At 41.5% G+C, this 17561-nt stretch overlaps 1 protein-coding gene across 1 annotated transcript in view; it reads right to left on the reverse strand.

Moving 5' to 3' along the window:
* Positions 1-17561, reverse strand: part of LOC135505725 (ATPase family AAA domain-containing protein 2B-like) — a 121914-nt gene that overhangs the window by 94815 nt on the left and 9538 nt on the right. The window contains exons 2-11 of the mRNA XM_064924799.1: positions 8006-8160; positions 7812-7843; positions 7566-7698; positions 7233-7329; positions 6936-7053; positions 6652-6813; positions 6324-6399; positions 6103-6204; positions 5674-5901; positions 5298-5472 (exon numbers count right to left, since the gene is read on the reverse strand). Of these exons, the coding sequence (XP_064780871.1) occupies positions 5298-5472; positions 5674-5901; positions 6103-6204; positions 6324-6399; positions 6652-6813; positions 6936-7053; positions 7233-7329; positions 7566-7698; positions 7812-7843; positions 8006-8160 (1278 nt within the window). The remainder of the gene's footprint in view (positions 1-5297; positions 5473-5673; positions 5902-6102; positions 6205-6323; positions 6400-6651; positions 6814-6935; positions 7054-7232; positions 7330-7565; positions 7699-7811; positions 7844-8005; positions 8161-17561) is intronic.

Below are 17561 nucleotides of genomic sequence, written 5' to 3' on the forward strand. Positions count from 1 at the left end.
TGAAAAAGGTCCAATACGTTAGATATACATTTAAAAATGTATTACAAATAACAGAAATACCTTAAGGCATTCAGACCCTTTGCTATGAGACTCAAAATTGAGCTCAGGTGCATCCTGTTTCAATTGATCATCCTTTAGATGTTTCTACAACTTGATTGGAGTCCACCTGTGGTAAATTCAATTGATTGGACATGATTTGGAAAGGCACAGTGCATGTCAGAGCAAAAACCAAGCCATGAGGTCAAAGGAATTGTCCATAGAGCTCCGTGACAGGATTGTGTCGAAGCACAGATCTTGGAAAGAGTACCAACAAATGTCTGCAGCATTGAAGGTCCCCAAGAACACAGTGGCGGCCTCCATCATTCTTAAATGGAAGAAGTTTAGAACCACCAAGACTCGTCCTAAAGCTGGCCACCCGGCCAAACTAAGCAATCGGGGGAAAAGGGCCTTGTTCAGGGAGGTGATCAAGAACCCGATGGTCTCTGACAGAGCTCCAGAGTTCCACTGTGGAGATGGGAGAACCTTCCAGAAGGACAACCATCTCTGCAGCAGTCCACCAATCAATCGAACATCTCTGGAGAGACCTGAAAACAGCTGTTCAGCAACGCTTCCCATCCAACATGACAGAGCTTGAGTGGATATGCAGAGAAGAATGGGAGAAACCCCCCTAATACAGGTGTGACAAGCTTGTAGGGTAGAAGACTCGAGGCTGTAATCACTGCCAAAGATGCTTCAACAAAGTACTGAGTAAAGGGTCTGAATAATTATGTAAATGTAATAATTAAAAAACAGTTTTTGCTTTGGCATTATTGTGTGTAGATTTCAGGGAAAAAAATCTATTTAATACATTTTTGAAAAAGGCTGTAACCTAACAATGTGGGAAAGGGGTCTGAATACTTTCCAAATGCACTGTATAAGAGCACAATCCTTTTCATTTGGTTTGAGCTCATATATAGGCCTATGCGTAAGCTCTAATATGCGTATGAACATATTGAATTAATCACCCTAAAAAACGCTGTCCATTTCGGTGTGTTAGGCTTTGAAACAACATCCACAACCATGTTTTCCCGTTGAACTTTTCTTCAAATTGATCAATGAGGTGAGTTTTAAAAGCACGATACTGTTTTGATGAGAAGTGTTTTATGTGATATTCGATTGCATTTGCATAGACGCCAGAGTGGTGAGAAGGACACTCGAGCCCTGAGTTCCAGGCCATTAACAGCCTGATGGTAACTGCTTCTATAAACCAATAAGGAGATGGGAGAGGCCGGACTTGCACCGCGATCTGCGTCACAAATAGAACTGACTTCTGCAATAATTGAATAATATACAGTGCCTTGCGAAAGTATTCAGCCCCCTTGAACTTTGCGACCTTTTGCCACATTTCAAGCTTCAAACAAAGATATAAAACTATTTTTTTGTGAAGAATCAACAACAAGTGGGACACAATCATGAAGTGGAACATTTACATTTAAGTCATTTAGCAGACCGACTTATTTTTATTGGATATTTCAAACTTTTTTAACAAATCAAAAACTGAAAAATTGGGTGTGCAAAATTATTCAGCCCCCTTAAGTTAATACTTTGTAGCGCCACCTTTTGCTGCGATTACAGCTGTAAGTCGCTTGGGGTATGTCTATCAGTTTTGCACATCGAGAGACTGAAATGTTTTCCCATTCCTCCTTGCAAAACAGCTCGAGCTCAGTGAGGTTGGATGGAGAGCATTTGTGAACAGCAGTTTTCAGTTCTTTCCACAGATTCTTGATTGGATTCAGGTCTGGACTTTGACTTGGCTATTCTAACACCTGGATATGTTTATTTTTGAACCATTCCATTGTAGATTTTGCTTTATGTTTTGGATCGTCTTGTTGGAAGACAAATCTCCGTCCCAGTCTCAGGTCTTTTGCAGACTCCATCAGGTTCTTCCAGAATAGTCCTGTATTTGGCTCCATCCATCTTCCCATCAATTTTAACCATCTTCCCTGTCCCTGCTGAAGAATAGCAGGTCCAAACCATGATGCTGCCACCACCATGTTTGACAGTGTGGATGGTGTGTTCAGGGTGATGAGCTGTGTTGCTTTTACGCCAAACATAACGTTTTGCATTGTTGCCAAAAAGTTCAATTTTGGTTTCATCTGACCAGAGCACCTTCTTCCACATGTTTGGTGTGTCTCCCAGGTGGCCTGTGGCAAAATTTAAACAACACTTTTTATGGATATCTTTAAGAAATGGCTTTCTTCTTGCCACTCTTCCATAAAGGCCAGATTTGTGCAATATACGACTGATTGTTGTCCTATGGACAGAGTCTCCCACCTCAGCTGTAGATCTCTGCAGTTCATCCAGAGTGATCATGGGCCTCTTGGCTGCATCTCTGATCAGTCTTCTCCTTGTATGAGTTGAAAGTTTAGAGGGACGGCCAGGTCTTGGTAGATTTGCAGTGGTCTGATACTCCTTCCATTTCAATATTATCGCTTGCACAGTGCTCCTTGGGATGTTTAAAGCTTGGGAAATCTTTTTGTATCCAAATCCGGCTTTAAACTTCTTCACAACAGTATCTCGGACCTGCCTGGTGTGTTCCTTGTTCTTCACGATGCTCTCTGCGCTTTTAACGGACCTCTGAGACTATCACAGTGCAGGTGCATTTATACGGAGACTTGATTACACACAGGTGGATTGTATTTATCATCATTAGTCATTTAGGTCAACATTGGATCATTCAGAGATCCTCACTGAACTTCTGGAGAGAGTTTGCTGCACTGAAAGTAAAGGGGCTGAATAATTTTGCACGCCCAATTTTTCAGTTTTTGATTTGTTAAAAAAGTTTGAAATATCCAATAAATGTTGTTCCACTTCATGATTGTGTCCCACTTGTTGATTCTTCACAAAAAATAGTTTTATCTTTATGTTTGAAGCCTGAAATGTGGCAAAGTTCAAGGGGGCCGAATACTTTCGCAAGGCACTGTAGATATCTACATTTATTTTGCAATGCTTGCGCACGCAACACGAGCGGTGTAGTCAGCCTGTTAGACAGGTCTAAAGAAACATGATATGAAGAAAATGCAGCCTATTTCAGAAGAAAACATCAAATCACATTTTTATCTGTCACATACACATATTTGGCAGATGTTATTGCAGGTGTGGCAAAATGCGTTCAAGGATAGCATACTCTGAGTTGTCCTTATGTTAGGCCCTGATATGGCTATGCCATATGGCTGTGGGCTACACTAGTTCATTTAGCAGACAAGATTTGCTTAGAATTCCATGGCATTATTTAGTGTCATGTTATAGTATGAAGAATACAATTGGACATGGCTGAATAAAATAAAATTTTCACCAAACGATTTCCAAGAAAGTGCGCACACATGCGGCTATTCTGTGTTGAGCAGAAAATACTTAATTTAGCAACTTCAGTTGTAATACAAATGTTGGGCTATATGTTTAGATTTTTTATACATTCTAAGGCTGCATGATGCGACTAGAGGATTTTAAGAAAGTTACGCGAAAGGCATGAGCTCTGATACGTTTCTTGTGCAGGCCGCACACCATCAGTCTCTCATTCACAATTTGACGAGCACTTGATAATATTCTCACCAGGCCTCGAATTTCCTGACGGCATCCCCCTTGTGTGGCCATAATGCCCCCTAAAAAAAAGTGGCCATTTTGGCCTTGGGCTGAATATGATAATACCCTTCTCTCGGCTGCCATGCTCCAAAAAAACATCTCACTCACAGGGCACTCTCAGCTATCTCAATTCTTATTAACCAATGCGCGTCATGTGATCAGGTCTTCTCACAGGCATCTCAGCTAAGGCTACAAGTGAAGAGACATCGGGGAGGCAAATGCACACGCCCCTCTTATTGAATTCCGAGGCACATATTGAAGATTAGAACTGTCCACATTTACTTTGTCAGCCAACAAGATGAGTAGGCCGAATGAACAGGAAAAGCACTGGTCTGTTTTAATCTGCTATCCCCCATGGTACAAAGGTTGACCAATTCTATTCTACTTGTCCTTCTGTGCAAGAAATAAACATCCAAACATAGCCTGCGACAGTTGTGAGATGCAAAAGATCCCAAATTAACACACATCAAAAAAACATTTTAAAAGCAATGAGGCTGACGCAACAGATCAGAACATTTAGCTTAAAATATTGATCAACGAGCCATTTCTTCACATAAGCGCAGCACTGCAATAGGCTATAAGCGCAAATGTTCCAAAATACAATCGATTAGCAGGAAAAGCATTTTTTATAATAAAGGTGCATCTTTATGGTGAAAATGATCTTCCCCAAATTTAACTCGATTTAAACGGTGTAGTGCCTATTTGGCCACTTTAATTCACAAATCGTATCAAAACATACAGGCCTATGGGCAAGGCTACTATGATTTGAAAAAGTCGCAAAAAAAGGCAAGCTGTTTCTTGCTTTACTGCACAAGCTGGGCATCATCCACAAATGATAATACATCATACACAAGTGATAGGCTAATATTGTCACACATCAGGATATTCTTAATTTAATGTTGTCTATACAAATACTAAATAGTTTTTATTTAACTAGGCAAGTCAGCTAAGAACAAATAATTATTTACAATAACGGCCTACCACAGATGACAATGGGCCAATTGTGCGCCGCCTATGGGACTCACAATCACGGCCAGTTGTGATACAGTCTGGAATGAAACCAGGGTCTGTAGTGACACCTCTAGCACTGAGATGCAGTGCCTTAGACCGCTTGTGCCACCTGGGAGCTCTTAAAATAATGTGTGTGAAATTAGTTTTGATTTAGAATGGACCATTATCTTGCACCTGTCCCAGAACAGGAGCATGGGAAAAAATACATGTCATCAATGGACTTAAATAGCAAATGGTGAATGCTTTTCCCATGGTTCATTTTCATGCCAGCCATGTAGGCTATACTCCTGTTGTAAAGCAAAGCAATGTGCTTAATATTAGGAAAGTTGATAAATAAATGTCGCAGGCATAGCCTAATAGAAAGCTGATGGGATCCTCCTATTTTTAATAGAGGCCATCAAAACGCTCCTGGGCTCTCATGAAGTGTTTGATTTTATATTCTAAACCATTTGCATTGATGTCAGAGTGATTAGAGGGACAATAAAGTGCTGAGTACCAGGCAGTTAGCAAGTTTGGTAGGCTTCTAATGACCATCAGCAGCATCCGAGGCTGGAGAAGCCTAGTTACCGTGACTAAACGATCACGTGTTATTTGACTGCGGTTATGACTCATGACCGCCGGTGTTGCAGTAATATGGTCATCGTAACAGCCCTAATCATGCTCACCTGGTCAAAAAGTAGGCGTAGCTGTCGTTCTGATTCGCCGACCCACTTGCTGAGGCAGTCGGCTCCCTTCCTCATGAAGAAAGACACCTTTTTGTCTCCTTGACTACACTCGTTGGCCAAAGCCCGCGCTACAAGGGTCTTCCCTGTACCTGGTGGGCCATAGAACAGACACCCTCTGTGGGAGAGGAGAGAGTGAGAGGTAAATAGGTTTAAAGGAGACACAATCCATTTGACCTTGGAACTACATTGTGACCATGATGCAAAAAAATGCTAAATTGTTCTTCCTCATCTGTCTAAATTGCAAACAAAAGAGGATACATACTTGATATATCTGAACATGAATTAATCTGCGCTTCCAGATGACTTTGGTCTTTACCTTGGGGGCTGTATCTTGAACCTTTCGAAGACCTCTGGGTAAAGTAGAGGGAAGACCACCATCTCCTTCAGAGACTGGATGTGGTTGGAGAGCCCTCCTACGCTGTCAAACTTCACTGAGGTGTCCAGATTCATGGGGTCCACATCAGCGAGGCTAGCTCCCACCTTGGCCCTGTCTCTCAGCACCCCACTGGCCAGGTCCTCTGCTCTCAGGCTCAAAGGCAGACACCTTTACAAGTAACAAATAAAGGAGATAAAGATAAGAGTCGATGTGTGGTGAGCTTTCAGTTGCATAACAGCTGCCATGTATCACCAGGGTTTGCAGTGAAGCTAATGTGCTATACAGGACGAGTGGTGAATGGAAAGTGATTTTACCTAGTCAAAAGCCATTAATGAATTGTATCTAATAACAAAATCCACAGGTATTCACCTGTTCCTGGCCCGGGTCATGCTTTTGCTTTTCCTCCTCTCAAATCTCTCCTCGTCAGATGACGACGTAGTGTCGCTACTGTGGATGGCATGCTTCTTCACTCTGGACCAGAGGAGAAGAAAGGAGGACAAAAGACAAAATCACTCCATATTAGACCATGTCAATGTACTGTAGGTAAGCAGTCTTATGAAATCATTTTTCATGCAGGGAACAACACTCACCGTATATGGCTTCTCCTTGCTGGGGATCTGTGGGTGTCAAACAGGGAGGGGTTGTTTTGTTTTCTGTTGACGGGCTCTGGAATGCATTCAGTGAGAGAGAAGATGTTAAAAGCAGCAGCACTCAAGAAGCATAAAGCCAAGACAATATCAGGAAAAGGTTTTACGCAGGAAAGAAAAGGAATGTTTCAGGCAGAGGGCCAGTTCCCCAGACCTACATTAAGACTACTCCTTTACTATAAGGCACACTCAATAGAAAATCTGGGTCCAGGAAACTACCCTTAGTGTTGCGGGAAAAAAACAACAACACAATAATCAATGTTTTCTTTACCAATAGATGGCGCCTCATATCTCTGTACGGTCTTGCGTTGTCTCAGGTTGTACGGTCTGTCGTTCCCCTCTCCAGCCTCCTCGGTCTCGTCTCTTTCATCATCATCATCATCATCATCCTCCTCCTCCTCTGCTTCGTCATCCTCTTCTTCACCGTGCGATTCTAATTAGTAAACAAGATGTGTTTGTGAAATCATCATCTTGTGAACCGCAAGCATTACCAACAAACTACAGGTCTCTCCAAGTCCCTGTGCAGCTTTACAAGCAATCCAAACTTAGACAAACCTTCAGTCCCCTCTTCCGATTCTGTCTTGCTCATGGCTTTGTGGTGTGTCTGCATGCCAAAGGTGTTCCTGCGCAGTGCCTTCCTCCTCTTCACACGAGAGTACATGTCCATGTTTTCCTAGAAGATCAGGAGTGGAGGATATGCACGTTTAGCTTAGTCTTGCTAACACCTAACTCGAATTCATCGCGTCAGCCAGGCTACGTTTAGCTAGCTGGCTTGCCATCATAACGTCTACCACTGGAGATCGTTACCAACAACCCACTTTCATATGGCATGATACAGATTGACAGACTTACCACCTCAGTGTTTGTCCACATGCGGAGTCTCTCCACCTCCCTGTTCTGTCTGATGCTGCTGATGTTGTCCATCTCCTGAAGAACTGCCTCCGCCGTGCTGACAATACATTTACATTTTTGTCATTTAGCAGACACTACAGTAAGTTGCTTTGGATAAGAGCGAGTGCATACATTTTCAAACACACACATCAGTATCGATTCATACCGCATACCTCTGTCTTCGCTTTGTGTTTTACAGTTCATCCCTCTCCACCCCGGTACCACCAGGTCTGAGGCCTCGTCTTCCTATAGGGAATTGTGTGTGCGTCTTCCCATAGGGTCTGTGTGTGTTACCTGTTGACGAGCTGGTCAAACAGCAGGCTCTGGTTGAGGTGTTCAAACTGGCTCTTCCTCACTTGGCAGCTCCTCTTCCGGTCAACATGGCCATTCATGTGAGAGTGATCTCCTGCCCCCTCCTCCTTATGGGCTGCAGGGGTCAAAGGTAAAGAGGTCCCATCTAACTAATAGTACAAAAAATACTGTACCTACACACAAATAATGTGGTCATGGTCTTAAAATAAATGAAAACGTTGACGTTACCATTTCCATTTTGCAGGGCGCCAGATGACAACCTGAAATACATTAAGATGTGTAAATATAAAAACACATTGCACAAAGAGACTGCCCCATTCTCAGACACAGTCAACAGATGGGGCTGAACCCAGTCCACACGGCCAGTACAGGAACTCAACCCAGAACTGTATGTCAAAGAGGCTGTTCTTTTGCCTGCTTACCTGGTGCGGTAGGTGGGCATGCCCCAGGAGACCCTCTGGCCCTTGGCCTGGGGGGAGGGAGAGGTGTCGCTGGAGCTGGTCTGCCTACGGGTTCGCTTCGAGGGAGGGGACAGTCCAGTACTGCTGGGACTGCTCACATCACTACTGGGATCCTTCTAAAAGGGGAGGAGAGAGAGTGGTTAAAGAGATGGAGCGCGCATGCAAAAGAACGGGAGAGAGAGGGGGCACGCAAAAGAACGGGAGAGAGAGCGGGCGCGCAAAAGAACGGGAGAGAGAGCGGGCGGGCGCAAAAGAACGGGAGAGAGCGCGGGCGCAAAAGAACAGGAGAGCGTGTGCGAGATGCCCACACATTCCACCTACAGAGAAATTAACCTAGAGAAGTGTCCTCTCTGCCAACTGGTTCTGGGGGCTCCGTTCAAACACAGAGCCCCAGGACAGTAACACAATTGGACCCAACCAAATTATGAAGAAACTATAACATTGAAAAGAATCAACCCATCTATCTGGCCCTAAACAGAAAGTATACAGTAGTAGAATACCTGACCACTGTGACAAACCCAAAATGAAGAAAGTCTGCCTATGTGCCCATTGACCACAAAATTAGATGAAAAATAAGTTGCACTTCCTTACATCCAAAGGTCCATATTAGAACCACTTATTTCCCACAGAGCACAGACCCACAATGAATTTGGAAACAAACATTGATAAACTCCCATATCTGTTAGCACAAAGTGCAATCACAGCAGCAAGATGTATGACCCATTGCCATGAAAACAGGGCAACCAGTGGCACAAACCTAGTAAATACAACCAATATTTATCTGTTTACTTATCTTCCCCTGCTGTTTGTACTACAACTATTTGCACATTGCTGATAACATTTGAAACATCTGTCCTTTTGAAACCTTTAAGAGTGCAATGTTTACTGTACTTAGTTTTTTTCAGTTCTGTTTAATCCACTTGCTTTGGCATGTTTCCCATGCCAATAAAGCGCTGTTGAATTGGTAAGACGGAGGGAGGAATAACACATATCATGTAGATACACTTCTTAATAGCGGGAGTGTTTACTAATAAGCAATTGTTTTGTTAGCCTAGTCTGTCTATTAAAACCCCCATGTGGTAGCCTACCGTTTGTAAAACAGGCAATTTTACCATTAATCCCCGTCATTTGGATACATTAATTTATGTTAATGCACCTATTACAGTAACTTATCGTTCTGATTCTCGAAACATTGTTTGCAGAGTTCACAACCTGCTACACTCATGATAAATATTTTGGGATTGATTTTATACCATCATTAACGGGCTCCATGTGAGCATGTGTCTGGCTTCTCTGTCCTGCTAATGTTGCCTTAGCGCACCCGCCTGAGCACGCATAGAAGTACTTGGACTGCTTCATGAAAATGTCAAATACAGGAAAGTGCCCCGCTGGGCTACAGCCATTTTTTTTTTTTACCTCAGAGCCATTCAAATTATAGTTCCTCACAGTATTTGAAAAATCTTCCCAACACTCTCCCCTCGATACTAAATGTAAAGTGGGGCAAAAAAGTATTTAGTCAGCCACCAATTCTGCAAGTTGTCCCACTTCAAAAGATGAGGCCTGTCATTTATCATAGGTACACTTCAACTATGACAGACAAAATGAGAAAAAAAAATCCAGAAAATCACATTGTAGGATTTTGTAATGAATTTATTTGCAAATTATGGTGGAAAATAAGTATTTGGTCACCTACAAACAAGCAAGATTTCTGGCTCTCACAAACCTGTAACAACTTCTTTAAGCGGCTCCTCTGTCCTCCACTCGTTACCTGTATTAATGGCACCTGTTTGAACTTGTTATCAGTATAAAAGACACCTGTCCACAACCTCAAACAGTCACACTCCAAACTCCACTATGGCCAAGACCAAAGAACTGTCAAAGGACACCAGAAACAAAATTGTAGACCTGCACCAGGCTGGGAAGACTGAATCTGCAATAGGTAAGCAGCTTGGTTTGAAGAAATCAACTGTGGGAGCAATTATTAGGAAATGGAAGACATACAATCTCCCTCGATCTTGGGCTGTTTTTCTGCAAAGGGACCAGGACGACTGATCCGTGTAGAGGAAAGAATGAATGGGGCCATGTATCGAGGAGATTTTGAATGAAACCCTCCTTCCATCAGCAAGGGCATTGAAGATGAAACGTGGCTGGGTCTTTCAACATGACAATGATCCCAAACACACCGCCCGGGCAAGAAAGGAGTGGCTTCTTAAGAAGCATTTCAAGGTCCTGGAGTGGCCTAGCCAGTCTCCAGATCTCAACCCCATAGAAAATCTTTGGAGGGAGTTGAAAGTCCGTGTTGCCCAGCAACAGCCCCAAAACATCACTGCTCGAGGAGATCTGCATTGAGGAATGGGCCAAAATACCAGCAACAGTGTGTGAAAACCTTGTGAAGAATGACAGAAAACATTTGACCTCTGTCATTGCCAACAAAGGGTATATAACAAAGTATTGAGAAACTTTTGTTATTGACCAAATACTTATTTTTCACCATAATTTGAAAATAAATGAATAAAAAATCCTACAAATGTGATTCTCTGGATTTCTCATTTTGTCTGTTATAGTTGAAGTGTACCTATGATAAATTACAGGCCTCATCTTTTTAAGTGAGAGAACTTGAACAATTGGTGGCTGACAATACTTTTTTGCCCCACTGTATTATCTCCAATGTATCATCCATGTAAAAAACCTGTCTGATTAGGATGAATAATATCTGACAATACTTTAATTCTATGCGCCAAGGACTTGTGCATCACAACATTGAAGTGTAAGAGGTCTCCAATTTTTTTAAATGGACTGGATCTTTATATATTCCACTTGAGTCCTCTTTCAGTAATAATAATATCAGACCTTGTTGCGTGATAATTTACCATTTATACAGGAGTGGTTAAAACATGCTAATAATGGTCCTTTGAGTATATCAAAAAGAGTTTTGTAAACTTCCACTGGTATGCCATCCAGCCCTGGAATTTTCCCCAACCTTAAAGGCCCCAATTGCATCAAGAAGTTCCTCTGTAATTTGGCATTCACATGAGTCTTTCTGTACAGATGTTAATTTTACATTATTATTAGGAAAAAATCCCTACAATTCGTTTCAGTTAGTGGAGACTGAAACTAAAACATTCTTAAAGTACTTTACTTTCTTTCAAAATATCATCGGTGAATCATGTGTGGCTCCATTTGTAACAAGTTAACACAGTTTGGGGGTAGCAGCATTTCTATATTGAAGATTGAAAAATAATTGTGCATTTTTCCCCATATTCCATCCAGTTAGCTTTATTTTTATAATATAATACACTGGAACTTTCTTGAATAAGTTCCTCCATTTCTTTTTCCTCTAACTTATTCTGTGCCTCTATGGTACAGTTTTTATTACTGTTTAACTGTACTGTTAGTCCTTCCATTTCATTTGTTAATATGGACTCTTGATCTAAATTGCTTTTATTTCATAGATGAGTACTGCATTGCATGGCCTCTAAAGGCACACTTAAGTGTCCTTCACAGTAAGGGGAACTGCTGTACCTGTGTTACGTCTGAAAAAGTCCATTATAAATTCTTCTGTCCTAGTTCTAAACAATTTATCATCTAGTAGGCTTTGACTAAATCTCCAATATCCTCGCCCATGTGGAAATTCTGTAAGAGTAATATGCCAATTATGTGATGATCCGACCGCATTCTGTCCCCTATCAACACTTTTTTTAAATGTATTTTTGTACTTTTGGTACCAGAGAGAATGGCATAAGAAAGTAGTCAAGATGACTAGCTTGATTAAGCCTCCGCCATGTATATCTCAATAGGTCAGGATATTTAAGTCTCCATATATCCATTAATTCCAATATATCCATGATTTCCTTAAGTGCCCGAGGCTGATCGTTTGTAGAGTGATTTCCTTTCCGGTCCATAGAGGTATTTAAGACCGTATTAAAATCTCCCACCATAATAATAGAGTCTAGTGTTCTTTGTAGCATTGATAAATTCTTATATACATTTTCAAAGAAGCTTGGATCATAATTATTCAGACCGTATAGGTTAATAAGCCATATTGGTTTATTGTCCAATAACATATTTAAAATAATCCATCTACCTTTATGATCTGTTTGGACAATTTGCACATTTGGATCAAAATTACTGTTAATTAAAACCATCACCCCTTATGAATTTCTTTGCTAGTGGGAGAAATATATTATTTCACCCCCCCATTTATTTTTCTACAAAACGTCATCTAAAATTGTTGAATGGGTTTCCTGTAAACAATAGATATATTCCTTCAGCCAGGTACATACTGATCGCCTTTTCTTATTATCTGGAGCAACAGACTTGTGGATTCGATTACAGGCTCAAAATGGCCAGAAACAGAACTTTCTTCTGAAACTTGTTAGTCTATTCTTGTTCTGAGAAATTAAGCCTATTCCATGCAAGAAATTGCCAAGAAACAGTTCACAGAAGTGCAAACTGGCTCTAACCAGAATAGAAAGAGTGGGAGTAAGTTTCGTTAAATCGTACCCACAAAACACCAGTCTTAACGTCAACAGTGAAAAGACGACTCCGGGATGCTGGCATTCTAGGCAGAGTTCCTCTGTCCGGTGTTGGCGTCCTTTTGCCCAACTTTCATTTTTATTGGCCAGTAGGAGATCTTCAGTTTCTTGGCAATTTCTCGCATGGAATAGCCTTCATTTCTCAGAACAAGAATAAGCTGACGAGGTCCATGGGGAGACGCACAATTGGCCTAGCGTCGTCCGGGTTAGGGAGGGTTTGGCCTTTAGGGATATCCTTGTCTCATCGCGCACTAGTGACTCCTGCAGCGGGCCGGGCGCAGTGCACGCTAACCAGGTTGCCAGGTGCACTGTGTTCCCTCTGACACATTGGTGCGGCTGGCTTCCGGGTTGGATGCGCGCTGTGTTAAGAAGCAGGGCGGCTTGGTTGGTTTGTGTTTCAGAGGACGCATGGCTTTCGACCTTAGTCTCTCCCGAGCCCGTACGGGAGTTATAGCGATGAGACAAGATAGTAACTGCTAATAATTGGATACTACAAAATTGGGGAGAAAAGGGGGTAAAATTCAAAAAATATCATCTGTGTCAGGCTACAATAGTCATTTACAACATTAACCCATGTCTACACTATTACAGATCAATTTGATGTCGTTTTAACCTCTCTGGGCAACCCGACACGCAAGCGTCCCACCTTGCCAACAATAAATTCAAATGCGCTACGCCAAATGCTAATAGCACTCGTTAAAACTCAAACGTTCATTAAAACTCACATGCAGGGTACTCAATTCAAGCTACACTCGTTGTGAATCTTGCGTTTCCTTGCGATTTTGACCACGGAACTCGTTCTGTTATAGTCACAGACACCATTGAACCAGTTCTAGAAACTTCAGAGTGTTTTCTATGCACATATACTAATCATATGCATATACTATATTCCTGGCATGAGAAGCAGGACGTTGAAGTGTTGCAAAAAGTAGCCCGATCTCTAACAGGTTTTAATAGACAAAAAACAAGGACATTTCTAAGTGACCCCAAACTTTGGTAGTGTTGAAGAGGGGTGAATTGAGCCAATTGTAAGCTGGGGATGATTAGGTGACTGATGGTAGGAGGGCCAGATTGATAATTTAGCCACGACAACAGCCCTGCTTAGCTTCAGACGCAGGGTGGTGTGTGTGTAATATACAGTGCCTTGCGAAAGTATTCGGCCCTCTGGAACTTTGCGACCTTTTGCCACATTTCAGGCTTCAAACACAAAGATATAAAACTGTATTTTTTTGTGAAGAATCAACAAGTGGGACACAATCATGAAGTGGAACGACATTTATTGGATATTTCAAACTTTTTTAACAAATCAAAAACTGAAAAATTGGGTGTGCAAAATTATTCAGCGCCCTTAAGTTAATACTTTGTAGCGCCACCTTTTGCAGCGATTACAGCTGTAAGTCGCTTGGGGTATGTCTATCAGTTTTGCACCGAAAGACTGACATTTTTTCCCATTCCTCCTTGCAAAACAGCTCGAGCTCAGTGAGGTTGGATGGAGAGCATTTGTGAACAGCAGTTTTCAGTTCTTTCCACAGATTCTCGATTGGATTCAGGTCTGGACTTTGACTTGGCCATTCTAACACCTGGATATGTTTATTTTTGAACCATTCCATTGTAGATTTTGCTTTATGTTTTGGATCATTGTCTTGTTTTGGATCACTTCATGATTGTGTCCCACTTGTTGGAAGACAAATCTCCGTCCCAGTCTCAGGTCTTTTGCAGACTCCATCAGGTTCTTCCAGAATGGTCCTGTATTTGGCTCCATCAATCTTCCCATCAATTTTAACCATCTTCCCTGTCCCTGCTGAAGAATAGCAGGTCCAAACCATGATGCTGCCACCACCATGTTTGACAGTGTGGATGGTGTGTTCAGGGTGATGAGCTGTGTTGCTTTTACGCCAAACATAACGTTTTGCATTGTTGCCAAAAAGTTCCATTTTGGTTTCATCTGACCAGAGCACCTTCTTCCACATGTTTGGTGTGTCTCCCAGTTGGCATGTTGGCAAACTTTAAATGACACTTTTTATGGATATCTTTAAGAAATGGCTTTCTTCTTGCCACTCTTCCACAAAGGCCAGATTTGTGCAATATACGACTGATTGTTGTCCTATGGACAGAGTCTCCCACCTCAGCTGTAGATCTCTGCAGTTCATCCAGAGAGATCATGGGTCTCTTGGCTGCATCTCTGATCAGTCTTTTCCTTGTATGAGCTGAAAGTTTAGAGGGACGGCCAGGTCTTGGTAGATTTGCAGTGGTCTGATACTCCTTCCATTTCAATATTATCGCTTGCACAGTGCTCCTTGGGATGTTTAAAGCTTGGGAAATCTTTTTGTATCCAAATCCGGCTTTAAACTTCTTCACAACAGTATCTCGGACCTGCCTGGTGTGTTCCTTGTTCTTCACGATGCTCTCTGCGCTTTTAACGGACCTCTGAGACTATCACAGTGCAGGTGCATTTATACGGAGACTTGATTACACACAGGTGGATTGTATTTATGATCATTAGTCATTTAGGTCAACATTGGATCATTCAGAGATCCTCACTGAACTTCTGGAGTTTTCAGTTTTTGATTTGTTAAAAAAGTTTGAAATATCCAATAAATGTTGTTCCACTTCTTGATTGTGTCCCACTTGTTGATTCTTCACAAAAAAATACAGTTTTATATCTTTATGTTTGAAGCCTGAAATGTGGCAAAAGGTCGCAAAGTTCAAGGGGGCCGAATACTTTCGCAAGGCACTGTGCACATACATACATACATACATATATATATATATATAACAAAATAAAGTTACAAATAAATTGATACTTTGAGCAAGGACTGCGTTCTGTTCAGTCATTGGTGTGTGATGCACATCCCTCCTTGTCGGACTGATTGTCAAACTAGTCTCCATGTAGGCTGCTAGCAGTGGTCTATGGCAGCAGACAGGCTATTGTGCTGTATCAATAAGGAAGGAATGACATACAAGTACCAAGGACATGCCATCGCTTTAAAGTCCTGTGTTTCATGGTTCAGTCAGTGCGTCAAGTCTCGCTGTCTGTCTCCTTTCTCCCCGCCTCAATATCTTCCCTCGCTCTCTCAATTCAATTAAAAAGTGGCTTTGTTGGCATGGGAAACATGTTTACATTGGCAAAGCAAGTGAAATTAACAAAATGACAAAAACCAACAAAGCTAAATTAACTTCTAGGATAGGCGGCAGCATTTGGAATTTTGGATGAATTTCAACTGCCTGCTACTCATCCCCAGAAGATATGCATATTATTAGTAGATTTGGATAGAAAACCATCTGAAGTTTCTAAAACTGTTTGAATCATGACTGAGTATAACAGAACTTATTTAGCAGGCGAAACCCCGAGGACAAACCATTTTTTTGTGTGTTGTTGAGGTAACCCTGTTTTCATTGAGTTTTCATTGAATTGAATCCAGATTTCTAAGGGACTTGCTTGCAGTTCCTAACACTTCCACTGGATGTCACCAGTCTTTAGGAATGGGTTGAGGTTATTCCTTTGTGTAATGAAGTACGGCCATCTTGAAAAAGTGTTACTTTGTGTGTACTGTTTGATAGATGCGCAAGACCAGAAAGCATGCTTGAGTTTTTTTATCTTCCTGTATTGAACACAGATCATCCAGTCTTCAATTGTATCGATAATTTAAATACCTAAAGTTGTATTACAAAAGTAGTTTGAAATGTTTTGGCAAAGTTTACAGGTAACTTTTGGGATATTTTGTCATCACGTTGCGCAAGTTGGAACCGGTGTTTTTCTGGATCAAACACACATTTTGGATATATATGGACGGAATTAATCGAACAAAAAGGACCATTTGTGATGTTTATGGGACATATTGGGTGCCAACAGAAGAAGCTCGTCAAAGGTAAGGCATGATGTATATTTTTATTTCTGTGTTTTGTGTCGTGACTGCAGGGTTGAAATTCTCTTTTGTTTACTATGGCGCTATGCTCAGATAATAGCATCGTTTGCTAGAGTCGAAAAGCCTTTTTGAAATCTGACATGTTGGCTGGATTCACAACACGTGTAGCTTTAATTTGCAATCTTGCATGTGTGATTTAATTAAAGTTTGATTTTTATAGGAATTTATTTGAATTTGGTGCTCTGCATTTTCTCTGTCTTTTGGCCAAGTGGGACGCTACCGTCCCACATATCCCAGAGAGGTTTTAAGCGAAACGACAAAGTTAAGCAAATAACCACTTTTAAATAATATATTAGCAGTTAAATGTAGTACACCATTTTTAAAAGTTTCATAAGCTATGTCCAGATAGCAGAATGCACAAATGAGGTGGAGGAAATAAATGGGCAGAAAAATATAGGTTATATTTACATTGGTGTTTCTGACCCGCTGGTTGACCTTTTCTTGTGGCATCGGCTCACAAATTCTGCTGCTGAGATTGCACACCACGCTACTTCACCTAACAGATATGGGAGTTTGTCAATTTGATTTGTGGTCCAATTCTTTGTGTGTTGTGAAATTTGAGGGAAATATGTCTCATATTGTCATTCACAGGGCAGGAGGTTAGAAATTGCAGCTCGGTTTTCATCCCATTTCTGAAAGTTTTTCACCCAGCACACACCCCTCCAACCAGACATGCTTTATCTACTCATTTGCTGGATGCAGAGTTCAAGTGAAGGTCAAGCAAATCATAGAAAGCAGACTCTTGCAATCATCTGATGGTCAAATGTTCGTGGGGAAGGAATAATAAACTACATCTCCACCCTTCAACCAGCATTCTACAAGAGCACAGACAAGCGACAACAGACAAGTGACAGACACACCGTTCTCTACATTGCAGATGAGCTGAAGGCAGTCAATGACCTTGGACCACAGAAGGTATTTGCACTGGTGACAATGCTGAAAACATGGAGTCCTACCCTCACATTACTCCCATTGGCTGTGCTGCTCACGCATTGAATCTGCTCCTCAAGGACATCATGGCAATGAAAACAATGAATAAAAGAGAGCCAAGAAAAT

Source organism: Oncorhynchus masou, chromosome 19 (assembly GCF_036934945.1).
Source record: "Oncorhynchus masou masou isolate Uvic2021 chromosome 19, UVic_Omas_1.1, whole genome shotgun sequence".
Taxonomy (NCBI): domain Eukaryota; kingdom Metazoa; phylum Chordata; class Actinopteri; order Salmoniformes; family Salmonidae; genus Oncorhynchus; species Oncorhynchus masou.